Here is a 27,206-nt window from a genome sequence, read left to right on the forward strand (position 1 = left end):
GTGCAGGGCAGCAGAACCGGCCGGGATCCCCGGGATGGGATCCCCGGGCGCTCCCCGCACCGCTGCTGCAGGGGGGAACCGGGCAGGACTGTCGCTGCTCGAGCCGGGCACTCGCCGGGGTCCCGGTCGGGCTGTTCGGGCTCCCGACGGGGCCATTCAGGGTCGCGGGCAGTCCCGGCGGTGCCGTTCGCTGTCCCGGGCACTCTCCCGGTGCCGTTCGCTGTCCCGGGCAGTCCCGGCGGTGCCGTTCGGGGTGCCCTGGGGCCGTTCGCTGTCCCGTTCGCTGTCCCGGGCGCTTCCCCGGGTCCGCCCCCGCCCCCGCACCGAGCGCTCCCCGCCCGCCCCGTGCCGCTACAGGCGCCCCGCCTCCTGCCGCGCCCCCCTCATCCATTGGCCGCCTCACCTGTCAATCCTTACCCGCAGCCAATCCCCGCGCACGGGGCTCTGCCCCCGCCGCGCCGATTGGCCTTGCCCCGGGGCGGGCCCCGCCTCCCGCGGCGCAGCGGGGGCGGCCTGGCGGCGGCGGACGCGGCCGGGGCGGACGCGCAGCGGAGCCGGTGAGTGCGGGCCGGGCCGGGCCGGCCCCGCCGCGGGCAGTGACGCGGCCCCGGTGCCCCAGCACCGCGGCCTGGCTGCCGGGGCGCGCCCGGCCCGCGCGTGGCGGCGGCGCGGGGCTCCGGTGACATTGGCGCGGCCTCCCGCGGGGTCACCCCGTGCCGGGCGGGCCCGGGGCTGCGGCGGGGCCGCTCGGTGCGCTCGGGGGAACGGGACCGGGCTGAGCCGCGGGGAGCGGGGCCGGCCTGGGCTGCGCTCGCTCCGGGCCGCGGCTCCGCGCGGGAGGCCCGGCCCGCAGTGCCCGGGCTGCGGGAGCGCTCCCGGCGGGGCTGAGCGAGCGCTCCGGGACGGCCCCGGGACGGCTCCGGGAGCGCTGGGCGAGGGCTGCGCTTCCCCTGCTCCTTTTCCTCTGCTCTCCTCCTTGCTCCTTTTCCCTGCTTTCCCCCCTGCCAGCTCTCCCCACCTGTTCTCTGTTTCCCTGCCCGTTTCCCTGCCCGTTTCCCTGCCCGTTTCCCTGCCTTTCCAGCCCCTGTTTTCCCTGTTTCCCACACTTTCCCAGCCCCAACCTGCCCCGCTCCCACCTTGCCAGCCCCTCTCGGTGCCCTGCCACCTTCCCAGCCGGTCCCACTGTGTCCCAGTGTCCCTTCTCCTCCCCAGTCTGTCCCGGTGTCCCCGTCCCTGCCTGCCACCCCCGTGTCCCTTTCCCTGCCACCTTCCCTCCGTGCCGCCTCTGTTCCCCTCCCGCCCCAAACCATAAATGTGAATTTTTTTGATCATTTCAATCTCCAAGAAACTGAAGTTCCAGCCCGGGGAAGTTTCTGTGCTGCGGGATCTCCCCTGCACAGGGGGTGTGAAATTGAGATTATGTGGAATTAAAGGAACAAAACCTTCGCACGGTTCCCGGCTCTGCGCTCCGCGGAGCCCCCGGCTGGGCTGGAGCTGTCGGGGTGCGGAGCGAGCCGGGAATGCTGGAAATGCCCCAGCGGGGTCAGCCCGAGCCTGTGCAGGGGAACTGGCGGGGTTCCACCCAAACCCTGCGCCCGGCTGCCAGGGATGTGCTTGGGGTAGTAATGATTTTTTTTCCCATTTTTTGTGTGTATTTATGGCATTTTTCCCCTTTTTTTTGTATGTGTTTATGGATTTTTCTCCATTTTTTTCTATGTCTTTATGGATTGTTTCCCCATTTTTTCTCCATTCTTTTCTATGTCTTTATGGATTGTTTCCCCATTTTTTGTGTATGTTGATGGATTTCCCCCCCCATTTTTTAATGTATGTTGATGGATTTTCCCCCCTTTTTTCTGTGTCTTAATGGATTTTCCGTAATTTTTTCTGTGTCTTTAGGGATTTTCCGTATTTTTTGTGTGGCTTTATGGATTTTTCCCGTTTTTTGGTGTGTTTATGGTGTTTTTCCCTCCTGCCTGCTGGTTTGGAGTGGCTTTGAAGCTGCACCACCCTCAGTGTGTGTGTGGGTTTGGCTGCTCCTCCGTGGTTCAGGTGCATTTCTGGAGTATTTTCACAACATCCTGAGGTTTTAAACAACTCAGAAAATCCAACCTGTGGCTGACAGGAATTCAGAATAACCATGGCTGGGTTCCAGCCCTGAGCATCCACAGAGCTGTGCGTGTCCTGTTTAGTTCGGAGTTTTTATTTTATTTTTTGTTTTATTTTTTAATTTTATTTTATTTTATTTTCATTTTATTTTAATTTTTTTTATTTTATTCTTATTTTATTCTTATTTTTATTTTATTTTTATTGTATTTTATTCTATTTTATTTTAATTTAATTTTAAAATTTTTATTTTATTTTATCTTTATTTTTATTTTATCTTTATTTTCCCAAACTGGGACCTGAAGAAAAGAGGGGCTGGGGTTGGATTTCAGCAAGAATCCTCTGACAAGGGAATTTGGCAACCCTAGTAATTTCATATTTTATTTTATTTTATTTTATTTTATTTTATTTTATTTTATTTTATTTTATTTTATTTTATTTTATTTTATTTTATTTTATTTTTTAGCCCTGCCCTGCCCTGCTCCAGGTGGTTTTGGTGCGACGAGTTTGGCTTCAGGAGGTTGCACAAAGTTCAGAGCAGGGCCCTGAGCTGGGATGGGTTTGGGACAGGCCAGACAGGTTTCTGTCAGGAAAATAAAAAATAAAACCCTCAGGAGCCAGGAGTTATTTTGGTTTTGAGTGACTTTGCTGCTACTTGGAGGAGGATTTATTCTGATTTTTCCTTTTTTTTTTTCACTTCAAAAAGTGAATAATTTTTTTTTTTTTTGTGAATGAATTTTGTTTCATGCTTATTATGAATAACAGCAATTGTACTGCCTGATTTTCCAGAAAATAATCAAATTTAAATTTTAAAAGCAACTCGTTGGCGCTCAGGGAGGGGTTGGGGTTGGGTTTTTTTCTTGGAAAAAGGAGAATTGTTGGTGCTGCAGGAGCTGTGCCCTCCCTGAGATAAAGCTGCTGCTGATAAGGGCTGCTGCTCTGGGGGATGGAGGGAGAGCTCTGCGTTCCCTCTGCTGGCTCCCAAATCCCACGGAAAACGGGAAAAATGGGACTGATCCAATGATGGGGATAATCTGAATAACGGGGATAACGGCAACAATCAGAATAATCCAATAATGGAAATAATCTGAATAATGGGGATCATGGGAATAATTGGAATAATGGGAATAATCAGAATAATCCCTCTCTGTGCCCTTGCCAGGGTTCCCTGTGCTGGCTCCAAACCCCTGGGAAAAATGGGAATAATCCAATAATGGGAATAATCAGAAAAATGGGAATAATCTGAATAATCGCTCCTGTGTTCCCTTGCCAGGGTTCCCTCTGCTGGGTCCCAACTCACTGGGAAAAATGGGAATAATCTGAATAATCGGGATAATCAGAATAATCTGAATAATGGAAATAATCTGAATAATCGCTCTGTGTTCCCTTGCCAAGGTTCCCTCTGCTGGTTCCCAAATCACTGGGAAAAATGGGAATAATCTAATAATGGGAATAATCAGAATAATGGGGGAAATGGGAATAATCTAATAATAGCAATAATCTGAATAATCACTCTGTGGCTGTGTGAAGGGATTTTGGCTGTGGGAAGGAGCAATTATTCTGATTATTCCTGCTATTCTGATTATTCCCATTATTGTGATTACATCCAGGCACTGCAAACTGAGACCAAAACTTTAATTCAGACCGAATTTTAAGATAATTTTTGGGTTTTGTGGTTCCGGTGTGAATTCTTGGTCAGAATAATCCCCTGACCTCAGAATCCAGCCCGAGGCCAGAATGAAATCCAGCTTTGGGGCCAGCAGAAGGGAATAAAAATAATAAATGAATAAAAGCTATTTTTGCTCTGGAGCCTGTGCATGCTGATGTGTAAAATGGAGCACACAAACAGGTGTTTGTAGGCTCAGGCACCAAAAATAGAAAAGGAATGTGGCTGAACAGGATAAAAGGGAATATTGTGGAGTAAATGATGCAAAAATAAATCCAGCCTTAATGCCATCATTTAAATCTGGCAAATTTCCCTCCAGGCCTCTCTTTCCCAATTGTTGTGTTTTAAAAGAAAGTTGCATTTTGCTTTCCTTTGCCCTTTAGCACCATTTCTTTTCTGGGGGGTGAAGGGAAGGAGGGTTATTTTTATTTTTGGCAGGGATAAATCTGATATTGTGACCTACATTTATTGCAGGCAGGGCAGGGATAAAATCTGCACCTGTCCAAAAAAAAAAAAAAAGGGAATTTTACAGCCAAAGGTGTAAAATTGAAAGGTGTGAAACAAAGAGTGTTTTTCCAGGCCTGGCAGATAAGGAGGAGTGAGAAGGGAAGGAAATGACTGTGGGTCATTAGAAAGAATTAGAATTAATTGGGAATAATTAATAATGATAATTCTGGATGATCCGCTCCTGATGCTCGCGGGGTTTGTGTTGGCTCGGGTGAGGTGAGGGAGCTTTTCCAGCAGCGCTGCTCTGGTCCCGTGGGGTGTTGTATCCCATAAAATCTGCATTTGTCCCTCCCTGAGTTCCCAAAGTGCCCTCAGGGGTCGGAACCCCTGGGTTTGGGGTTCCCAAATTCCCCAGAGTTCTGGCAAGCGGGGAGAGGCTTTGGGGACACCAAACGGTGCCCTTGAGGGGCACAGGACAACAGAACAGCGAGGGAGGGGATTGCCAGGGCTGGAGAGGCAGGAAAGGGGAACGGCTTCACACAGGGAAAGGGAACGTGGGACTGGCAGATTGGGGAGGGATTTTGGGATGAGGGAATTCTGGTGGGGATGGAATTCCCGGAGGAGCCGTGGCCGCCCCAAACCTGGAAGCGCCCAAGGCTGGGTAGGAGCAACTCAAGGTGGTGGGATGGGATGATCCTAAAAGTCCTCATTGTTAATTGTGGGATAATTAATTGAGGAGGAATTCTGGCTGTGGGAAGGAATTTTGGGGTGAGGGAATCCCCAGAGGAGCCGTGGCCACCCCATCCCTGGAAGCGCCCGAGGCTGGGTTGGAACAACTTGAGATGGTGGGGTGAGGTGGTCCTAAAAGTCCTCCCTGACCCAAAGCATCGTTAATTCTGGGATAATTAATTGGGAAGGAATTTTAGGAATTTTAGCTGTGTGAAGGAATTTTGGGATGAGGGAATTCCCCGAGGAGCCGTGGCCGCCCCATCCCAAGGCTGGATTAGAACAACTCGAGGTGGTGGAAGGTGTGGGGTGGGATGAGATGATCCTAAAAGTCCTCCCGACCCCAAGCATCGTTAATTGTGGGATAATTAAAGGCCTCCAGGTGTGTTTTCCCCACTCTAGAGCGAGGGTGAGGCTCCTTCATCCCAAATTGGTCATGCCTGAGTTCAGCCAGGGCTGAGCTCTGTGTTTGAAATCTGCTGCCAGGCTGGGAAATGAGGGCTGGCGTTCATTTATGAGGGGGAAAAAGCAGGTCAGCACGTCTGAAAGGTGCTGACAAGCATAAAGTACCTGAGATTGTCAAAAAAAGGGGGGAAAAGAGGCTGGGAATGGATTTTTATGCCCACGTAAGCAAATTGCTGTGCCCGAGGTTTCGCAGGCATCGGAGGGAGGGAGGTGCTGGGGGCAGGAGGTGCCTGAATCCAGGAATTCTCATTTCCTCATCATTTCCCTGCAGGGTTTCACCCTCCAAATGGGGCTGTGGGAGCAGCTCTGGGCCTTGGAAAAGGGATTTGGGTCCTTGCAGGGCCCCTCTGAGCAGCTCCAGGGCCAGCTCGGGGTTGGCACAGCGGCAATCCCAGCCCTGCAGATTCCAGGCTGGACAAGCTGCAGCGTAAAAGGCAGAAATATCAGAAAGTCAGAGCTGAAACAGCGAATTACTCCATTTAAACAGAATTATTCCTTTGTCCACACTCTGCAGCCAAGGTCAGGCTGACCTTTCCTCCTGTAGCTTGGGTTGGGGCCATCTCAGAGCAGGAAAAGCCTGGGAGGAGAGGGAGCCCTGGAAGGCAGCAATGAGACCCACAATGGCCCTTGTGGCACGTGTGAGGCACTGGATCCCTCTCTGCCCAAAATAACCTCCCCTTGCCCTGGGGAACTCAGGCCTGGCACTATTTTTTCCCCTTTTTCCAGAGGGTTTTAAATTTCCATTTTCCTTCTCCAGTGTCTCCTTGTTCAGCAGTCCCAAGGAGCCAAAAATGCTCATTGGGAGAGGGCAGGATCTGCTCCCTTTCCTTGGAAATTATGGATGTTTTAAATGTCCACCTTCCCTCTCTGGTGTCTCATTCAGCAGTCCCAAGGAGCCACCAAAGTGCTCATGGGGAGAGGGCAGGATCTGCCCCTTTTCTCTGGAAATTGTGGATATTTTGGTGGTTTATTGCAGCTGAGTTCTTTGTGGGGTGAGAAGGGTTGATATGAATTTTATCTGCCCCCCCTAAAAATCCATTTACACCTTAAAGGAAGGAAATGGCACCAGGATCCTGGGAATGCCCTTTTCCTGGGAACTGGGAGAGGCATTTCAGCTGGGGGTGGGTCGCTCCCTAACCCTGTGCTGTATCACCGGGATATTTCCCATTTTTGACGTTTTTCCTCTGTTTTTTGGGTTGCATTCAGGAGCTGGAGCTCTGCTGGCCCCGCGGCAGTGTGACTGGTATGGGTAATGGTGTGAGAGAAGCTCCAGTGGAATTCCAGAGGGATGTGGAGCCCGGCCCAGCCTGGATTCCTGCAGAGGTGAGAGCAGGGGCTGGGCTGGGCTGCAGAGAGTTCCTCCCTCCCAGGTGAGACCCCACCTGCATTTCCAGGGAGGGAATTCATTCCCCCCTCTCAGGTGGGACCCCGCCTCAGCTCTGCTTCCAGCCCTGGAAGGGTCTGGAGGAGTTGGCTTTGAGCTCTGGGCTCCCAAAAGCTGCAGTCCATGGGGTGGGAGGGGATCCAGACCTTCCCGTCCCCTTGGGAACGGGCTGGGCATTCCCAGGGACACACAGGACAATTCCAGGGACACACAGGACAATTCCAGTGACACCCAGACCATTCCCAGTGACACACAGGACAATTCCAGTGACACACACAGGACACAATTCCAGGGACACACAGGACACAATTCCAGTGACACACAGGACAATCCCAGTGACACACAGGACACAATTCCAGGGACACACAGGACACAATTCCAGGGACACACAGGACAATTCCAGGGACACACAGGACAATCCCAGTGACACCCAGGACCATTCCCAGGTACACACAGGACACAATTCCAGTGACACACAGGACACAATTCCCAGTGACACCCAGGACACAATTCCAGGGACACACAGGACAATTCCAGGGACACACAGGACAATTCCAGTGACACACACAGGACACAATTCCCAGTGACACACAGGACAATTCAGGGACACACAGGACAATCCCAGTGACACACAGGACACAATTCCAGTGACACACAGGACACAATTCCAGTGACACACAGGACAATTCAGGGACACACAGGACACAATTCCAGTGACACACAGGACACAATTCCAGTGACACACAGGACACAATTCCAGTGACACACAGGACAATTCCAGTGACACACAGGACAATTCCAGTGACACCCAGACCATTCCCAGTGACACCCAGGGCCATTCCCAGGGACACACAGGACACAATCCCAGTGACACCCAGGACCATTCCTAGTCAGGCTGCCCCACTCTGTGCTTTCCCTGCCCCTGGAAGCTCAGGAGAAGGCAGATTCCTCCCAGCCTTGCTGGGTTTAAGCCAGATCTGGGGCTGAAGTTCACCTTTGCACAGCTGGGGAGGGGGAATTGAGCTGACCCAGGGGTTTTGGGTCATAAACATTAACTCTGGGGTTGGGAAACACAAGGAAAATGTTAACTCCTCTCCTCCACGGAGTGGCAAAAGTTCACACATCAAGCCTGGGCTTGTTCTCACTGCCCAGCCTCCACTGGGTTGGATTTTGTGGCTTTTTGTTGTTGTTCCCTGTGGGACAGAAATGCTGATTTTATAGCTGTGAGCTGTGGCAGGAATGCCAGCACCAAAATCCCTCTCATTCCACCACAGAAGGGGGAAAGTGCCTGGATTGACCCTCAGGAGCTTGGGAATGGTGTGGGAACAGGGCTGGGGTGCTTCTCTTCCAAAACTTCCCCTCTGCCCGTGCCCAAAAATCGTGGGGAGGGAGAAAAAAGAGAAATAACAGGGAGCAAACAACACATGCAGGAGGAATGCTTGGAATTCTGCCTCCCAGTCCAACCAGCAGTGAGTGCACTGTGCTGGAAACTCAGTGAGACATTTTGACCCAAATCCTGGCCCTGGGGGAATGCTGCACAAAAGGTGAAATGTTATTCCTTGTGGCATTGATTTTTAATGTTTTTTCCCTTTATCCAATGTTTTTTTTGCCAGGATAACCAGGAGAAGAAGAAAGTGCTGAACTCGCTGATGTCCGGGGCTCTGGCTGGGGCTGTGGCTAAAACTGCAGTGGCTCCTCTGGACAGGACAAAAATCATGTTCCAAGGTGACTCCTCCGGGCTTTTTTCCCAATTTGTTTTTAATTTTGAGCCCTTTGTGCTCATCCAGCTCCTTCCCCTGGAGATGTGGGGGCTCTGGGAAGGGGGAATTGGGCTGTGAGGGTTCCCTGCTGAGGGCTGGGTGCCCAAATGGTGTCAGCTCTCCCCAGAATGAGAGGCAGCAGGTACTGGAGCTGCTCACGCCCGGATCTGTGTGCTCTGGCACCCCTGAATTGCCACAGAAAATCGCATTCCTGTGAGTGGAACAGAGAATTTCCCTGTGTTTAGCAGGATTTGGGGATTGTGGGATCTGTTGCACTGCAACTCCTCCAATTACCCCAAAGGGAACAGCACAGGCCTTTAATTCAGTGGACATTTGGGAAAGCCAAGAATTTTAAGCCTGGTGACGTCCCAGATTAACTGAGTTGGGCTCAGCCTAATCCCTGGCTGACATTTAATTTAGAATTGATTTCTGCTCACATGATTCTCATTCTGGGCAGAGCAAGGAGCTCTGCAATTGCTGGATGTGGATCAGGGGGGCTGGGGCTGCCCCTGGCACCTGAATTTTGGGGTTTTCCCACCCAAACCACACACCCAGGTTTCATTTTGGGGTGGAAACATCAGGGGCACGGAGCTGGGCTGGGCCAGGGGATCTCCTGGAATTTGGGCATTCCCAAAAATCCCTGTGTGCTTCAGCCCATCCCAGGATGGGATTTAAATCTTCCAATGGGAGCAATTTTTTGGGATGTGATAGGGTTTTTGGGTTCTTGCTGCCCTAAGGGGTTTTATTCCCTGTCTGTGAGGAGGGGAAAATATCTTTGGATCATCAAAGTGATGCCTTGAGTCAGAAATGGGGCTTGGGATGGGGGAAAGTGTCCATGGCAGAGGGGTGGATGAGCTTTGCCATCCCAAACTCAGTGAATTTCCCACAACTCAATCGTTTTATTATTTTAAATAATTTTTAAAGGAACAAAACCCCCTTGATAACCATCACTGTTCATCGAGGTAGTTTTTATTCCTTAAAAAAAAAAAAAAAAAAAGAAAGAAAAATTCCAAATAAAAGCATTGAATTGCACAGGGGAGCAGCAGTGGGGAAAACTGGATTTGCATGGAATTGTTGGATGCACTCGAGAGGCTCCCAGCGCCTCAGATGAGCCAGGCAGGAGCTGCAGCAGCCCCTTAATTGGAGCCACGTTCATTAAAGCTTTCCAGCCAGGGCTTTCCCTTCCTGCCAGACAAATCCTGCTCCCAAACCCTGCACAGATAAGGAGGTGCTGTCACTTTGGATGGATGCAAAGGAAGGGGGGAAAAAATAGAAAAATCAGGGAGTTCATTTGAGTTTGGCTGGGCTGGAGCTGCTCTTGCGTGGAGCTTCGCTCTGCCCTCGCTGGATTCTGGAATGAGGCTGGAAATGCTCTGAAAAATAACTGAGCAGTGCAGTTTTGATGGGTTTTCTTTCATTAATTGTTTTTATGTATTCATTTATTCTGCACAAACTGAATTTTCCTAACAGGCAGCAGGGGGAAAAAAATTTACTTTTGTGTTAAATTATGTGAGCATTTAGAAGACAAAGAATCTCTATTTCCTCTTGCATTCATACTTTTCCTTCTATTTTTATCCCTTTAGACAAAACACCTGATTGTTTATCCCTTATTTAGGGATTCATGGATCAATATTTATTTTTATGTCTTGCAAGCCCTAATCTTTTTTTTTGTTGTTGTTTTTCTTTTTAGTGTCTTCAAAAAGATTTTCTGCCAAGGTGAGGTGATGTCTGTCTGCTGTTGCTCTGAAGTGTTTAATTAATCTTTTGTTGATATTTCACTTTTTTGGGGATTTATCAGCAGCATTCCATGAAAACACAGAGGGAAAGACTGGGAATGGTGTTTTTGGGACCTTTCCTCATGATTTGGGGACCTTTCCTGGTGATCTTGGGACCATTTCTAGTGCTCGTTCCCTTCCCCAACCACACAGGAGTTGTTCCAGCATTTATAGGGAATTAAATCCGGGATCTGATCGCTCTCCTGACTTCCTGAGTGCCTTTCCAGCTTTTCTATGTGTGGTGTTTGTGATCCAAATGTTCCTGCCTGGCCCCAGGGAGATGAATTTGGGTTGGGGAAGGGGTTTTGTGTAAATTGTGCCTTCCCTGAGAGGGAAATTGAGGCAGGCTGGGATCTAAAAACCCTTCCTTGCTCTTGTGTGGAGCTTCACTCTGCCCTTGCTGGATTCTGGGATCTGGGCATGGAAATGCTCTGAAAAACAAGTGCACAGTGCAATTTCAATATTTTCCTTTAATTAATTTCTATTTATTTATCCATTTATCCCACACAAACTGCATTTTAAAGCATGTGGGTGTGCCGGGGAGGCCATGGGCAGGAGCTTGGAGGGGTTTATCTGTGGGGTCAGCTCCCGGCCCTGCATTCCTGCTCCCCGCGGGTGATTTTTCCTCTCTCCACGGGTGATTTATCCCCTTGGCCTGCTCCCCACGGGTGATTTATCCACTCTTATCCCCCTGGCCTGCTCCCCACGGGTGGTTTTTCCCCTCAGGAAGCGTACAGGCTGATCTATCACACCTACCTCAACGAGGGCTTCTGGAGCCTCTGGAGGGGGAACTCGGCCACCATGGTGCGGGTGATCCCCTACGCCGCCATCCAGTTCTGCGCCCACGAGGAGTACAAGCAGATCCTGGGCAACTACTACGGATTCCAGGGAAAGTAAGATGCAGCGGGACTCGGGGTCCTGCTGGGGTCCTAAGGGGTGAGCTCCAAGATGGAAGGTCTGAGGGGGAAGCTCCGATGTGGAGGTTCTGAGGGGAAAGCTCTGAGGAGAAGCTGTGAGGGGAAGCTCCAAGATGGAAGCTCTGAGGTGGAGGTTCCAAGGGGGAAGCTGTGAGAAGCTCCAAGGTGGAACCTCTGAGGGGGAAGCTGTGAGAAGAAGTTCCAAGGGGGAAGCTCTGAGGTAGAGCTTCCAAGGTGGAAGCTGTGAGGGGAAAGCTCTGGGGAGGAAGCTTTGAGATGGAAGCTCTGAGGGAAAAGCTGTGAGGAGAAGCTCCAAGGGGAAAGCTCTGAGGGGAAGTTCTGAGGGGGAAGCTGTGAGGGGAAATTCCAGGATGGAAGCTTTGAGGTAGAAGTTCTGAGGGGAAGGAAACTGTGAGAGGGAAGCTCCAAGATGGAAGTTCTGAGGGGAAGATGTGAGGGGAAGCTCCGAGAGGAAACTCTGAGGAGGAAGCTCTGAAGGGAACCTGTGAGGGGAAGTTCTGAGGGGGAGATTCCAAGAGGATGCTCCGAGGGGAAGCTGTGAGGTGGAACCTTTGAGGGAGAAGCTCTGGGGGGAAGGAAACTGAGGGGGAAGCTCCAGTGGGATCTGCAGCTGCAGGTGACGTTTGGTCTCCTCTCTCACCCCACACCAGGGCACTGACGCCGTTCCCTCGCTTCATTGCCGGCTCCCTGGCTGGCACCACGGCTGCCATGCTCACCTACCCCCTGGACATGGTCCGTGCCCGCATGGCTGTCACACCCAAGGAGATGTAAGTGCCTCATACACAACTTTATGGGTTTTTTAAGAGGTCACGTGGTTTTATTGCCCTTTTTTGGGTTATTTCCTTTGGTGGGATAAAGCTCCGGGGTCTGAGCAATGATTCAATGCCCAGAGGTGTGAATGTGGGAGGAGATGGGTACTGGGAGACCAGTTCAGGAGGGCAGCTGGACCCAGGAGAACCCAAGAGAGCTGAAACCCCCTCCGAGCTGCCCGATGAGCTCGGAGCCAAATTAATTACCAATTAATCCATCAGGGAGCCCTGCTGGGAGCACCCCAGCCACTGACCAGCGCAGGTCTGCTCTCCCCGTGTCCCCACGGCAGGTACAGCAGCATTGTGCACGTCTTCATCCGCATATCCCGCGAGGAGGGGCTGAAAACATTGTACAGGGGCTTCACTCCCACCATCCTGGGCGTCATCCCCTACGCTGGCCTCAGCTTCTTCACCTACGAGACACTGAAGAAAGTGCACGCAGGTAAAGCAGGGAATGCTGCAGGGTTTGGGGTGCTGAGGGGTCTGAGCAGCTCCAGGTGGGAACAAGGAAAGCTGGGCCTGAATAGTGCAGGGAAAAAAAGGGGAATTTCCAGGTGGAGAAGGACTTGGTTGTGCACTAAGTTGGGAGCAAAACCTGGGGAGTTGTAGCTGTGACATGTCAGTAAATGTCTCATCACTTGGGATTTTGTTTTGTGGGACCTTTTCTAGTGATTTTGGGGAGCCTTTCTGAAGATTTTGCTTGGGAACAAAACTTGGGGAACAAAACCTCAGGAATGAAACCTGAGGAGCAAAACTTGGGGAAAACAAAGCTTTGGGAGCTCTCTCTGGGCAACAAAACCTCGGGAGAGCAACTTGCGGGAAAACAAAACCCAAGTTTTGGGGGTAACAAAACCTCACGAGCGCAACCTCAGGAAGGAGCCCTCCATCCTTCCATCCTGTTCTCTTAATTGTGAGTGAATTCCACTGTGTGTGTCCCCCAGAGCACAGCGGGAAGGCGCAGCCCTTGCCCCCGGAGCGGCTGCTGTTCGGGGCGAGGGGGGAATGAAAGCTGGGTAACAAAACTTTAATTGTGAGTGAGTTCCAAGGACCCCCTGTGCTGTGTGTCCCCCAGAGCACAGCGGGAAGGTGCAGCCCTCGCCCCCGGAGCGGCTGCTGTTCGGGGCGTGCGCCGGCCTCATCGGGCAGTCGGCCTCGTACCCGCTGGACGTGGTGCGGCGCCGCATGCAGACGGCCGGCGTGCTGGGCCACACCTACAGCTCCATCCTGCGCACCATGCAGGACATCGTGCGCGAGGAGGGACTCGTCAGGGGCCTCTACAAGGGGCTCAGCATGAACTGGGTCAAGGGCCCCATCGCCGTGGGCATCAGCTTCACCACCTTCGACCTGACGCAGATCCTGCTCCGCAAGCTGCAGCACGGCCCCGGCCTCGACAGGTAGTGGCTTCCTGCAGAGAGAGCAGTTCCTTCTTCCCTGGCCTCCCACGTGCTCCTGCAGCTGGGAACTCGCCCGTTTGGTGGGGTTTTTCCCCTGTTGTTCCCGGATTGGTTTTTTTTCCCCTTTTTAATTTGGAAGCCTAACCGTTCCCCGAGTGAGAAATTCCCGATTCTGCAGAGCTGAGTCCTCCCAAGCAGCTGCCTCAGCCTTCTGCTGGACTCTGCCCCAGGAGTGGAGCCTCCCACCCACCCGTGCTGCTCCTGGCTCCTCACCTGGCTCCCCGTGGGCACATGGAGGCGGTGGGTGGTGGCAGAGGGGGCTCGGAGCTGGTGGGAAGGAGCCCCTGGGTCTGGGAAGGGGCAGTGCTGTAGCTCCCTACACTCTGCCAAGTGCAATACCCCAGTGTAGGCCGTAGGGAATTGCAGATTCCCCTGGGCTGTGAGAGCAGGCCCAGGACGCTACACTTGTTCTGAAAGCTGAATGTTTCCTCTGGCTGGGAATGCTGCCCTTTCCCCGTTGCTTTTGGGTTGCGCTGCATCGATGTCCCTCGTTTGTGGTGTCCCTCTGAGATTACCAAAGACTGGAGGCACAGAGGAGGGCAGTTCTGGCCCTTCCGTGAAGGAGATTTCCTCTGTGTGCTGTCGGTGTCGCCGGGCAGGGCTGTGCCTGGATTGCAGACTGGATCCGCTCCAGCTGCTCTGTGTTTCCCGTGTGTGCCCTGCCCTGGAGAGGCAGCGTTTTCCAGGGCTGCAGCGCTGAGGGAGGAGCTGTTCACCCTGCAAACCCCCAGCGTGTGTCTCATTCAGTGTTAGCGCTGCTCTGTGCACCCGGGAGAGCAAGCCCTGCTGCAGCCCGGGCTGTCCCCAGCAGAGCTGTCCTGGTGTCCCCTGTGGTACCTGCTGTGTAGGTCCTGGCACCTCTGCTCACTGACTCATCCCCTCAGCTGCTTCAGCCCTGAAATCCCCTTGGAGTTTAACCCTGCCGTGCCAATCACTTCCAGCTGGGATTAATCTCTCCCTGTTCCTCTTTCCAATCAGTTTTCAGGGAAATGCAGATTTTTTTTTGGTGGGGTGATCCATCCCTCTGTTAAATTCAGAGGTCAGAGCAGACTTCAGGCTCCTCTGATGATAGATTACACAAACCAAGGTGGAAAAATCCCTTTTTTCAGAGAGAGTCCATAATGTGAGAAAAAGATTAGATTTACCTTCAAGCCTGTCCTTTCCTGGTTGTTGTGTACTTGAGCTGGATGGGATGGGTGGCAGTGGAAGGAATTGCACAAGGGGGCAGGAGCAGCCTTCTCCTTTCCTTTTTGTCTTTGCACTTCTTGGGAGCACGGAGCTGCTCCCGATGCCAAATGTTTCCTTAGCAATCAGGGGGTGTGGGCACACAGCGTGTTCCCAGCACTGGAAGGGGCACACTGGAACTGGCATTTATTTTATCAGGGCGACACATTCCCTGATTTCCCTGGGAACTGAAGATCCCCGGGCTTTTGGGAGGTGGCGGCCACGAGTTCTGTGTCATTGTCTGGGGGCTGTGGAAAACTCCCAGCTCTGCTTTCCCCTGCTCAGGCCCCCATTTCTTTTCTCCAATGGAGAAGCCAATTTACCCTGCTCTAGTCCTGATCCAGAGGGAGGAACTCCCAGCAGTGTTCGTGTCCTGTCCCTCCTGGTCCCCTCCCCGCTGGGAAAAGCAGGAATTCCAGGAGCCTGGGGGCGCTGACGAGCCCTTCTTTAATTAGCAGCTGCACCTGATTGAAATTCGGAATTTCAGCCAATTTCCCCACAAGTTTTGCAGGCTGGGTGTTTGTCCTTGAGTTCAGCCTCTGATGGTTTTGGTGCTTTTGTTTCTCAGAGCCTGTTGCTGCTTTGGGTTGGTTTAAAAAGCTTTTTTTTTTTTTTTTTTCCTTTTTTCCCTTTTTTGAATGTAGAAAAGGGGAAACAGAGTGTTCCCTTCCCTTCTCTTCTTCCCTGCATGGATTCACACACGTTCCAGATTTTTTCTGAGGTGTGCTGGCCAGGGAGAACTCTGAGAAAGGAAACAACTCAAAACAGGAGTTTTTCCCTTTTTTTCCCTTTTTTCCTTTCCTGCAATTCCCTAATTTTCCACTTTATTCCTCTCAAATTTAATTTCCCACTCCCCTTTATCACGGGTCCTTAAAGCATCACCACCAAATCTGTGCTTTTTGTTTTTCCTTCCCTCTCCCCCCTCCTGCTTCTTCCTGCACCTTGAGCCCCGCACTGGCACTTCGAGAAAACCAGGTCCAGAAAAATGCACCCAAATCGTCAAAATTGCAGCTTTTTAGCGTTTTCCCAACAGCCCAAGCACGTTTTCCCCTCACAGCCTGGATGCTCCAGGAACTTCAGGCACCATGGGATGGTTTGGGGGAACTTTCTGAGCTCCTTGGCTGGTTTGGGATCTTCACTTTGTACCTTCTAGGGGCTGATTGCCCCCTTTTGTTCACCTTTTTTTCCCCTTTTTTGCCTCTTTTTCCCCCTTTTTTCCTCTTTTTCCCCCCTTTTCTGTTTCCCCCCTTTTCTTTTTCCCCCTTTTCTTTCCCCCTTTCTTTTCCCCCTTCCTTTTTTCCCCCCATTTCCCCCCAAAATCACCACGAGCTGCAGGGTGTCCCAGCACCGGTCACTGCCTGTGTGGTCTATGCATCTGTTAATTAATGAATTAGCACAAACACTGTTAATTGCCTTTTTCCCGTGCCCTCACCATCCACGTGTGCGTGTCGGTTTTGACGGCTTTTCTTGGATCTGGATTCTATTTTATTGCAGTGAAGACACTTTGTTATATAATGTTTATATATTTTAAGATTTGTGCCAAGAGAGGATGTATATTTAATAAAAAATATGATTGACTTTGGGGCTCTGCACGGCTTCTCTGGGTTCTCAGGCCTGGAACGTTTTGGGGGATTTTGAGGGGTTTTTTAGGTGGTTATGAGGAGATTTTGGGGGTTTGTGAGGAGAGTTTTAGGGGTTTCTGAAGGGATTTATGGGGGTTTATGAGGAGACTTTTGGGGGTTTGTGAGGAGATTTTTGGGGAGGTTGTGAGGGGATTTTTTAGGGCTGTGAGGGTTTTTTGGGCATTGTGAGGGTTTATGAAAGGATTTTGCAGTTTTTTGAGGGGATTTTTGGGGGGGATTATGAAGGGTTTTTAAAGGAATTTTTGGGTGCTTATGAGAAGGTTTTTCGGGGTGATTATGAAGGGATATTTCTAGGGCTCGTGAGGATTTTTGAGGGGGTCCTGGTGAAGATTTTTAGGGTTTTTTAATGGTTTTTTTGAGGGTTGTGCCCCCTTGGCCGCACTGATCTCCTGCCGTGCTTTGTGTCGGGGCTTTGCTGGGATTCGGGGGGATTGCTGGGGCTTTGCTGGGATTCGGGGGGATTGCTGGGGGTTTGCTGGGATTCGGGGGGATTGCTGGGGCTTTGCTGGATTTTGGGGATCCCGAGGAAGGGAAGGAGCCGCGGCGCTCCCCGCGCTGTCGCTGTCCCCAGGCGGTGGCAGCAGGTGGCGCTGTCGGCTCGGGCAGTGGAGCCTTCCCCAGCTCGGCTTTGGGGCTTCCAACCTGAAAACCGCTCCGGACTCCCAAAAAAACCGTTATAAGCCCCCCAGAAAAACCTTTATAACCCCCAAAAAAAACCCTTACAAAGCTCAAAAAATACCCTCAAAATCCCTCCAAAAACCTTCTCACAATGCTCAAAAAAAACCCCTGAAAACCCCTCCAAAAAACCCTCATAATCCCCCCCAAAAACCCTTCATAACCCCCCAAAACCCCCCTCACATCCTCTGCCCAAAATCTCCTCACAACCTCCAAAAAACCCTCAAAAAAGAACCCTCATATCCTCCCAAAAAAACCTTTAAAACTCCTTAATAATCCTCCCAAAAAACCCTCAAACCCCCCCCAAAAACCCCTCAAAAATCCCGTCACAAACCCTGCCATTTTATTTGGGATAAAATGGGGTGGGAAAGGATTCCCTGCATCCCTCCCTGCCAGAGATCCAATTTGGGATGGAAATGGGATGGAAATGGATTCCCCTCATCCCCCTCTGCCAGGGATCTGATTTGGGGTGGAAATGGGGTGGGAAAGGTTTCCCAGTCAGGGATCTCATTTGGGATAAAGAGGGTGGGAAATATTTCCTGCCAGGGTTCTCATTTGGGGTGGAAATGGGATGGGAAAGAGTTCTCTATCAGGGATTTCATTTGGGATAAAAGTGGGGTGGAAATGGATTCCCCACATCCCTCCCTGCCAGGGATCCCATTTGGGACAAAATGGGGTGGAAATGGATTCCCCTCATCCCTCCCTGCCAGGACGAGCCCCCCCAGCCATGGGATCCCCCCGGCTCCCCGGACCACCATCCCCTCCCGTTGCCCCCGTGCCCGCCCCATTGCTCTGCAGCCCCCAGACCCAAACCCCGCGGGGCCCCTCGGTGCCCGGGCCGTGTCTGCGCCGCCGGCTGCTCGATCTGTCACTGTCGCCGCCGGGCGGGGTCACCCGTCTGGGCAGCTCCCGCGGGACGCTCCGGCTGCGTGTCTGCCTGCGCCGCCACCGGCCCTGGCAACGCGACAGGCGACAGGCGGCACGGCGACAGCGCGCGGGGACACCAGAGCGGGGCAGCGACACCGCACAGGGGACACCAGAGCGGGGCAGGGACACCAGAGCGGAGCAGGGACACCAGAGCGGGGCAGCGACACCGCACAGGGGACACCAGAGCGGGGCAGGGACACCAGAGCGGGGCAGCGACACCGCACAGGGGACACCAGAGCGGGGCAGGGACACCGCACAGGGGACACCAGAGCGGGGCAGCGACACCAGAGCGGGGCAGGGACACCAGAGCGGGGCAGCGACACCGCACAGGGGACACCAGAGTGGGGCAGGGACACGGCAAGGGGACACCAGAGCGGGGCAGGGACACCAGAGCGGGACAGGGACACCGCACAGGGGACACCAGAGCGGGGCAGCGACACCGCCACCGCACAGGGGACACAGCGGGGACAGCGCGTGCACCCCGGAACCCCAAACCCTGCGGGAATCCCCCCGCACGGTGCCTTCCCAACCGGCTGGGCTGGGCTTTGGGTTCTCCATCTCTCACTGGACTGGGCTGAGCTGAACTTTGGATTCCCCATCTCTCACTAAGCTGGGCTTTGGGTTCCCCATTTCCCACTGGGCTGGGCTTTAGGTTGCCCATGTCTCACTGAGCTGGGCTTTGGATTCCTCATTTTCCACTAAGCTGGGCTGGGCTTTGGGTTCCCCATTTCCTGCTGGGCTGAGCTTTGAGCTCCCTATTTCCCACTGCGCTGGGTTTTGGCTGGGCTGGGGTTTGGATTCCCCATCTCTCACTGAGCTGGGCTTTGGATTCTCCACTTACAAAATGGGAATTTCCCCCTCATTTTTTATTTTTTCCCCTCAACCATCCAGGGCGAGGATTCCCAGGAAGCAGCAGCAGCAGCAGCAGCAGCAGCAGCAGGAGGAGGAGGAGGAGGAGCTGGATTAGCCAGGTTAACCCCGGCCCAGCGCTGCTGCTGCTGCTGCTCCCGGGCTGGCAGAGGGAATCAGGGACCATTACAAGGCCATCAAACAGGATGAGAGCCCCGGCCCTTTCTCCGGGCAGCCCAGAGCGACTAATCCCGTTACACGGAGCTGCAGCACCCCACCCCAGGGACAGCTCAGAGCACGGGGACCCTGCGTGTCCCCACCCCACAGTGTCACCAGCACCGGGTGACCACAGGGACAGGTCTGCTCCTCCCAGGTGGTGCCTAAAGCAGCACAGTGGGACCTGCTGTAGGAGTTGGGGACACCGAGAGCAGCTTTTGGGTGACAACGACACTGGTGTCACTTGTTTATTGTGGAGCAGCCACTCCCGAGGCTGCTGGGGTCACACGGAGCACGGGGGTGCAGAGACCCCACAAAAACCCCAAAATCTCTGGTGCCACGCCTGGATGTCCCCAGCGTGTCCCCAGCACGCCAGGAGCCGCTGCCCGCCAGGAAAAGGCAGCACTGGAGTGTCCCCACGAGGGGCAGGCACAGCGGTGGCACTAAACCCATCCTGGTGGCACCAATGTCCTCAAAGCGGCACCAATGTCCCCTCAGGTGTCCTCAAAGCGGCACCAATGTCCCCACAGGTGTCCTCAAAGCGGCACCAATGTCCCCACAGGTGTCCTCAAAGTGGCACAAGCAGGCAAAGCAGCAATGAGGGACCGGCAGCACCCAGTTCCTCCCAGTCCCTCCCAGTACCCCCAGTCAGGACGCTGCCAGGTACTGGTGGAAGTAGAGGCCGAAGAGGCTGGTGATCACCTGGCAGGCGGCCACCCACCAGGTGAGGAAGGAGAAGAGTCCTCGGAAGAAGGGCGGGGTGAAGATGCAGCCCAGGAGCCCCGAGATCTCCTGCACCACCACCTGCACGTCCTCGGCGTCCCCAGGGCCACCCTCGGGGCGCGGCGGGGCCACCGGCGCTGCTGGGGACACGGCGGGGGACACGGCGGGGTACAGCCCCCAGGAGTGCTGACCTGCGGGACAGGGGACAGGTCTGGGGCATGGGGGACACAGGGCACAGGAATGGGGGACACAGGGCACAGGAATGGGGCATGGGGGACACAGGGGACAGGAATGGGGGACACAGGGGACAGGTCTGGGGCATGGGGGACACAGGGGACAGGAATGGGGGACACAGGGGACAGGTCTGGGGCATGGGGGACACAGGGGACAGGAATGGGGGACACAGGGCACAGGAATGGGGCATGGGGGACACAGGGGACAGGAATGGGGGACACAGGGCACAGGTCTGGGGTCTGGGGGACACAGGGGACAGGAATGGGGGACACAGGGGACAGGTCTGGGGTCTGGGGGACACAGGGCACAGGAATGGGGCATGGGGGACACAGGGGACAGGAATGGGGGACACAGGGGACAGGTCTGGGGTCTGGGGGACACAGGGGACAGGAATGGGGGTCTGGGGGACACAGGGGACAGCTCTGGCGTGTCCCTGTGCCCCAGCCCTGCTGGTGGCACAGTCCCAGCACTGAGTTTGTCCCCACTGCAAACCAGAGCAGAACCGGGGGACTGAACCAGGGGACATCCAGAGCTGGGGGCTGTGACAGCTGGGGACAGTTGGGGTCCTGGTGGCCTCCTGCCGCCCCCAAAGCCCCCCGAGCCCCCCGAGCCCCTGCTCACCCAGCGTCTTGAGCAGCAGGGCGCAGTGCAGCGTGAGGATCACGGGGCCCAGGTACTGCAGGCTCACCACGGACACGTAGCAGTAAATCCTGGAGATCTGCGGGAATGCGGGAATGCCCACAGGGAACGCGGGAATGCCCACAGGGAACGCGGGAATGCCCACAGGGAACGCGGGAATGCCCAGCGGGAATGCGGGAATGCCCACAGGGAACGCGGGAATGCTCACAGGGAATGCGGGAATGCTCACAGGGAATACGGGAGTCCCCAGCGCAAATCCTGGGAGCCATGCCCCAATCCCAATCCCGATTCTGATCCTGATCCCGATGCTGATCCCAATCTCAAATCCCGGTCTTGGTCCCCATCCCCATCGCCATCCCAACCCTGACCCTGATCCCGATCCCAACCCCAATCCCCACCCCGTTCCCAGTCCCAATCCCAATCCTGACCCTGATTCCGGTCTCATTCCCGATCCCAATCCTGTTCCTGCGTCCCATCCCCATTCCCGTTCCCGTTCCCATCCCCATTCCCGTTCCTGTTCCCGTTCCCATTCCCGTTCCCATCCCCACTCCCATCCCCATCCCCACTCCCATCCCCAATCCCATCCCCGTTCCCGTTCTCATTCCCATTCCCATCCCCGTTCCCATTCCCATTCCCGTTCTCATTCCCATTCCCATTCCCGTTCCCATCCCCGTTCCCATCCCCACTCCCATCCCCGTTCCCATCCCTGCTCCCGTTCCCATTCCCATTCCCATCCCCGCTCCCATTCCCATCCCCATTCCCATCCCCATCCCCGTTCCCATCCCCACTCCCATCCCCGTTCCCATCCCTGCTCCCGTTCCCATTCCCATTCCCATCCCCGCTCCCATCCCCGTTCCCATTCCCGTTCCCATTCCCGTTCCCATCCCCATTCCCATCCCCATTCCCATTCCCATCCCCGTTCCCATCCCCGCTCCCATCCCCGTTCCCGTTCCCGTTCCCATCCCCGTTCCCATCCCCGCTCCCATCCCCGTTCCCGCTCCCATCCCCGCTCCCGTTCCCGCTCCCATCCCCGCTCCCGTTCCGGCCCCGCACCTGCCGCTGGATGTCTCGGGCCGGGATCCGCCCCGCCTGGCGCCGCATGCGCCGCACCCAGCGCTCGGCCAGCGCCAGGTACGCCTGCAGGTGGTGGCGCGTCCCCAGCAGCCGCAGCAGCGACAGCGCCACCACGGCCCAGAGGCGCAGCGTGTCAAAGGCCGCGTCCGACAGGCTGCGGGGACACCGGACACCGGGTGGCACCGGGGTGGCACCGGGATGGGGACACGGGACACTGGGGATGGCACCGGGGATGGCACCGGGGGAGCACTGCGCATGGCACCAGGGATGGCACTGGGATGGGGACAGGGGACACCGGGGATGGCACCAGGGATAGGGACAGGGATCCCTGATCCACAGGGGACACAGAGGGTCACAGGGGATCATTGAGGAGCTGTTGGGGGACATTGGGTGTCACAGGGGACGCTGGGGGGACATTCGGGGGACATTGGGGGACACTGGGGGTCGCAGGGATTACTGAGGGTCACGGATGGTCACAGGGGACATTGGGGGGACATTCGAGGGATATTGGGGGACACAGAGGGTCACGGGGGCCACTGGGTGTCACAGGGGGTCACTGTGGGGACACTGTCACACACGGGGGTCACCGGGGATGTCCCCCAGCTGTGGCACTCACATCTGCACCGTCTGCTTGCCCAGCGGGGCCTGGAGCACGAAATCCCGGGCCAGGGGCCGGACCCAGAGCAGCACCACCAGCACGGGGGCCACGAACCCCACGTGCAGCAGGAGCCTGCAAGGGACTGTCACCGACCCAGAGAGCCCAGAGACCCCAGAGAGAGCCCAGAGAGCCCAGAGACCCCATAGAGACCCCAGAGACCCTAGAGAGACCCCACGTGCAGCAGGAGCCTGCAAGGGACTGTCACCAACCCAGAGAGCCCAGAGACCCCACAGAGACCCCAGAGAGACCCCATAGAGACCCCAGAGACCCCATAGAGACCCCAGAGACCCCATAGAGACCCCAGAGACCCCAGAGACCCCATAGAGACCCCATATAGACCCCATAGAGACCCCAGAGAGACCCCACAGAGACCCCAGAGACCCCAGAGAGACCCCACGTGCAGCAGGAGCCTGAAAGGGACCGTCACCGACCCAGAGAGCCCACAGAGCCCCCACAGACCCCTCTCCTCCCACCCCAAACCTCCTCCAGAGCTGGCGGGTCCTGGTGCCCAGCCCTCCCTCCCCAGGTGTCCCCAGGTATCCCCATTGTCCCCATTGTCCCCCCAGGTGCCACTCACTGTGTCAGGGGCTTGCCAGCCGCCATGCTGAGCACGTCCAGGTGTGTCTGTGCCCCCTCATCCCCAGGTGTCCCCATTGTCCCCCCAGGTGTCCCTGCTGTCCCCAGGTGCCACTCACTGTGTCAGGGGCTTGCCAGCCGCCATGCTGAGCGCGTCCAGGTGCGTCTGTGCCAGGCGCAGCCCCGGGAAGGTCAGGCAGGCGCCCAGGAAGGAGCTCAGGGCCACCAGCCCCAGCTTGAAGGCCAGCCTGGCCAGGGGCAGCCTGGAGACACACAGGGACGGGGTGACATTGCTGTGCCAGCCTGGGGACACACACAGGGGACAGGGTGACATTGCTGTGCCAGCCTGGGGACACACACAGGGATGGGGTGACATTGCTGTGCCAGCCTGGGGACACACACAGGGACAGGGTGACATTGCTGTGCCAGCCTGGGGACACACACAGGGATGGGGTGACATTGCTGTGCCAGCCTGGGGACACACACAGGGGACAGGGTGACATTGCTGTGCCCATTCCTGGAGAGTTCCCACCCCAAACTCCCCAGGAATGTCCCCAAAATGGGGTTTGGTCCCCACTCACGTCCACTCCCAGCCCCGCGGCTTCAGGATGGGCTCCAGGTTAGAGGAGACTCCGGCCAGACCTGCAGAGTGACCAACGGGGGAGTGACCACTGGGGAGTGACCAGGGAGTGACCACTGGGGAGTGACCAGGGAGGACTGACCAAGGGAGTGACCAGGGACGTGTGACCCCCTGGCCGGGGTCCCCAGCGCCCCCTCCCCTGTCCCCGTCCCCGTGCCCGTCACGCACCGGCCTCGAGGCCGAACTCCAGGTAGTCCTCGCGCACCACCAGGGCCAGCATGGCGAGCAGCAGGAAGAAGAAGGCGGAGGTGAGGCACACGGAGCGCTCGCCGCCCTCCTCGGAGCGGAAATAGTGACGCATCACCACGCAGAACACCTTGCTGGGGTGGGGATGGCGTCAAGGAAATGGGGACCCCAAAGCTCTGCTCACCCCCAACCATCCCCACCACGAAGCCACCACCAGCTCCTCTGTGGGGCACCTGCAGAATTCCTCATAAATAACCCCTAAAATTCAGTGTCATGCCTCAGATGGGAGTGGAAAAACGGTGCTGGGGCTCCCCTTTTTGTGTGGGACCCCAAGAATTGAGGATACACGGAGAAGAGGACAGTGAGCAGGCACCAGAGCACGCCCAGGTTGCTCTCCCGGGCCGGGCTCACCAGGCAGAAATAGCCCTCGCTGAAGGCGTACACGGCGCCGGCGTAGACGGAGAAATCCACGAACCACTGGTACTCCAGGAAATGGCGCAGAACTGCATGGGGACACACGTGTCACTGGGCTGGGGACATGGACACAGCTGGGGACATGGGACACAGCTAGGGACATGGACACAGCTGGGGACATGGGACACAGCTAGGGACACGGCACTGGGCTGGGGACATGGACACAGCTGGGGACATGGCACCATGCTAGGGACATGGCACTGCGCTGGGGACACGGCACTGCGCTGGGGACATGGCACCATGCTAGGGACATGGCACTGGGCTGGGGACACGTCACCATGCTGGGAACACATCTGTCACCGCTTTGGGACGCCCCGCAGCGTCCCCGGGCGTTACCCAGCGCGTCCACGGCCGTGATGGGGCTGGTGTCCAGCTGCAGCTCGATGTCCCGTGGCACCGACAGGGGCTTGCCCTCGGCCACCCCGCTGGCCCTCCTGCAGGGAGCACAGCAGCGCCTGGCTGTCCCTGCGTCACACCCGGCTGTCCCCTTGTCCCCCCTGGCACCCTGGGGTGGCTCCCGCTGTCCCCAGCCCCGATCGCGTCTCCAGTCCCAAACATGTCCCCAACCCCAAACGTGTCCCCAGCCCCGAATGTGTCCCCAACCCCGATCGCGTCTCCAGTCCCAAACATGTCCCCAACCCCAAACGTGTCCCCAGCCCCGAATGTGTCCCCAACCCCAAGTGGGCCCCCAAGCCCAAACGTGTCCCCAACCCTGATCATGTCCCCAACCCAAACGTGTCCCCAGCCCCAGTCGTGTCCCGCTCACACCCCCAGGTGACGCTGACCTGTCCCTCCTGCTCTTGGGGCGCTGCTTCCCGGCCAGGGCGCAGAGCTCCTCGTCCGAGGGGTGCTTGTACCTGTACAGGCTGCGGGGACAGGGGGGTGACAGGGGCGGGGTGTGCCCAGGAGGCACGGGGGACACGGGGGACACGGACAGAGCCGTACCTGCCGTTGCACAGCAGCCAGCGGGCGAAGGAGCAGTGCGGGGCCATCTTCTGCATCAGGCTGGCGGCCAGCAGGGTGACCACCACCTGCACCCCCATCACCGCCTGCGGGGACAGCCACCGGGTCACCAGCGGGGACGGGGGACCTGGGGACACCCCCGGCTAACCGGGTCTGGGGGGACGTGGGGACACCCGGGGTCACCTCTGGGGCTGGGGGGCTGTGGGGACCCCCTGGGACCCCCGGGCAGTGACCCCCCAGGCCACGGTCACCGTGGTCACTTGGCAGTGACCCCCAGGCCACGGTCACTGCGGGACCCCCCGGCCGTGCCCAACCCTGGGACCCTCCGGGCAGCCTGGCCACGCAACCCCGCTCAGAACTCCCGCTCCGCCCCCGATCCACCCCGGTTTCCCCCCGGTTCCCCCCCGCTCCATCTCGGACCATCCCGCTCTATCCCGGTCCATGCCCGGTTCCCCCCCGGTCCGTCCCGGTCCCACCATGCCGGGGGTCAGCGCAAAGGCGCCCGCAGGAAGCCCGCCCGCGGCTCCGCCCCCTCAACCACGCCCCCTAATCAACCAATCCAAGGGTGTGTTCCTTTTGATTGGCAAGTTATTGACCAATGGCAGGGCGGCTGTGGGAGGGGCGGGCTCTGCGCGGCGCGCGGTTCCGCGGGCGGGGCCTCCCGGGAGCAGCGGGGCCGCGGGTTCGAGTCCCGGCGGAGCCGAGCCCGCGCGGGATAATCGATAATCGATAATATCGGTAATAAACCATATCCGCGTGTCTTCCCTCATCCCGACCCTGGGATAACCTCGGGCAAACGCCAAGGACCCACCCAAGCTGACCCAAACTCTCCCTCCTCAGCTGACCCACACAAACCAGACTCGACTAGGGAAAATTAATTTAATTTATTAGCAACCAAAGCAGAGCAGCATCATGAAGAACAAAACGAAATCTCAGTTCCACCGCCCCCATCCCCGTGCCAGGATCCAAATCCCAGTGCCAGGATCCAAATCCCAGTGCCAGGACCCAAATCTCGGTTTCATGACCCCCATTCCCGTGCCAGGACGGGCACCCCGGCGGGCTGTTCCCTCCTCCCGGCCCGGCCCGGTGCCCCGCGCCCGGCGGTGCCCCCGGTCCAGCCCGGGCCGCTCCCGGGGGTTGCCATGGATATCGATCTCCCTGGCGACGGGATGCGCTTCCCGCTAGATGTCGCTTCCGCCCGCGCCCGCAGCATCCCCGGAGGCTCGGGGCGCCCCAAAACCCCTCCCCAGGGCAGCTCCCCGCCCGAGCCCCTCCACTGATGGAATGCGGAGCCAAAAATCCCCCAAATCCCCCCAAAATGAGCCAGAGCCCAGGGAAACCTCCCGCTCCATCACCCTCGCCGCCTCCATGCTCTAAGCCCCCCAAAACCCCCAGATCCCCCCAGATTTGACGCTGGGCCCCTCCGCAGGAGCCCCCAGGGCGCCGCTTTCGGCCGCAGAGCCCGCGGGGAAGGTGGAAGATGGATGCTCGCACACCCCGGGGACACAAAGGCGCCTTTGAGCGCCGATTTTACAGCGCTCCCCATTAGCATCAGCAAAGGCAGCGCCCGCCGCGGGACGCGGCCCGTGCGCGGCCCCCGAGTGTCCCCGAGTGTCCCCGAGTGTCCCCAAATCGCTCCTGCGGCGGCGCCGTCTCCATCCCAGCCGCGGTGACCGCGCTGCCCGTCCCGGCTCGGGGCGCTCCCGCCTCCGTCCCTTCGCGGCCGTTTGTGCCCCCTCCCTGCAAGGAAAATTAAAATAAAATAAATAAAATAAAATAAAATAAAATAAAATAAAATAAAATAAAATAAAATAAAATAAAATAAAATAAAATAAAATAAAATAAAATAAAATAAAATAAAATAAAATAAAATAAAATATGAAATAATAAATAAAATCCGAGTTTCTCTTTGCGGCCGTTTGTGCCCCCTCCCTGCAAGGAAAATTGAAATAAAATAAAATATAAAATAAAATAAAAT

The 27,206-nt window shown here is 56.2% G+C and overlaps 2 protein-coding genes across 3 annotated transcripts; one reads left to right on the forward strand and one right to left on the reverse strand.

Moving 5' to 3' along the window:
* The first annotated feature begins 543 nt into the window (after positions 1 to 543).
* SLC25A42 (solute carrier family 25 member 42) lies at positions 544 to 16,335 on the forward strand. 2 transcript variants are annotated; one of them, XM_059489896.1, is made up of 8 exons: positions 544 to 557; positions 6,614 to 6,730; positions 8,405 to 8,516; positions 10,242 to 10,267; positions 11,053 to 11,219; positions 11,915 to 12,031; positions 12,364 to 12,515; positions 13,146 to 16,335. In XM_059489896.1, the coding sequence occupies exons 2-8, from the start codon at positions 6,653 to 6,655 to the stop codon at positions 13,469 to 13,471; spliced, it is 978 nt and encodes a 325-aa protein (XP_059345879.1). In that variant the 5' UTR covers positions 544 to 557; positions 6,614 to 6,652; the 3' UTR covers positions 13,472 to 16,335. The 2 variants fall into 2 exon arrangements, with proteins under 2 accessions (XP_059345879.1, XP_059345878.1); XM_059489895.1 differs by lacking the exon at positions 544 to 557 and having other exon boundaries at positions 5,640 to 6,730; positions 12,336 to 12,515.
* Positions 16,336 to 19,687: 3,352 nt separating this feature from the next.
* Positions 19,688 to 25,740, reverse strand: TMEM161A (transmembrane protein 161A). The gene is made up of 12 exons (XM_059489777.1): positions 25,705 to 25,740; positions 25,211 to 25,314; positions 25,051 to 25,131; positions 24,602 to 24,699; positions 24,138 to 24,294; positions 23,774 to 23,925; positions 23,547 to 23,607; positions 23,085 to 23,228; positions 22,348 to 22,461; positions 21,711 to 21,885; positions 20,640 to 20,736; positions 19,688 to 19,975 (listed from the first exon to the last, which is right to left on the reverse strand). The coding sequence occupies exons 1-12, from the start codon at positions 25,705 to 25,707 to the stop codon at positions 19,710 to 19,712; spliced, it is 1,452 nt and encodes a 483-aa protein (XP_059345760.1). The 5' UTR covers positions 25,708 to 25,740; the 3' UTR covers positions 19,688 to 19,709.
* Between the last annotated feature and the right edge of the window lie 1,466 nt (positions 25,741 to 27,206).

This window comes from Ammospiza nelsoni, chromosome 27 (assembly GCF_027579445.1).
Source record: "Ammospiza nelsoni isolate bAmmNel1 chromosome 27, bAmmNel1.pri, whole genome shotgun sequence".
NCBI lineage: Eukaryota > Metazoa > Chordata > Aves > Passeriformes > Passerellidae > Ammospiza > Ammospiza nelsoni.

Excerpts from the sequence above, each read along its gene's own strand:
- SLC25A42 (XM_059489895.1), top strand. The coding sequence starts at position 6,653 with ATGGGTAATGGTGTGAGAGAAGCTCCAGTGGAATTCCAGAGGGATGTG. Across the intron at positions 8,517-10,241 it reads GACAAAAATCATGTTCCAAG|TGTCTTCAAAAAGATTTTCT; the intron begins GTGACTCCTCCG and ends TTTTCTTTTTAG. Across the intron at positions 11,220-11,914 it reads TACTACGGATTCCAGGGAAA|GGCACTGACGCCGTTCCCTC; the intron begins GTAAGATGCAGC and ends ACCCCACACCAG.
- TMEM161A (XM_059489777.1), bottom strand. Across the intron at positions 23,926-24,137 it reads CTCACTGTCCTCTTCTCCGT|CAAGGTGTTCTGCGTGGTGA; the intron begins GTATCCTCAATT and ends TCCCCACCCCAG. Across the intron at positions 19,976-20,639 it reads CCTGCTGCTCAAGACGCTGG|GTCAGCACTCCTGGGGGCTG; the intron begins GTGAGCAGGGGC and ends CCTGTCCCGCAG.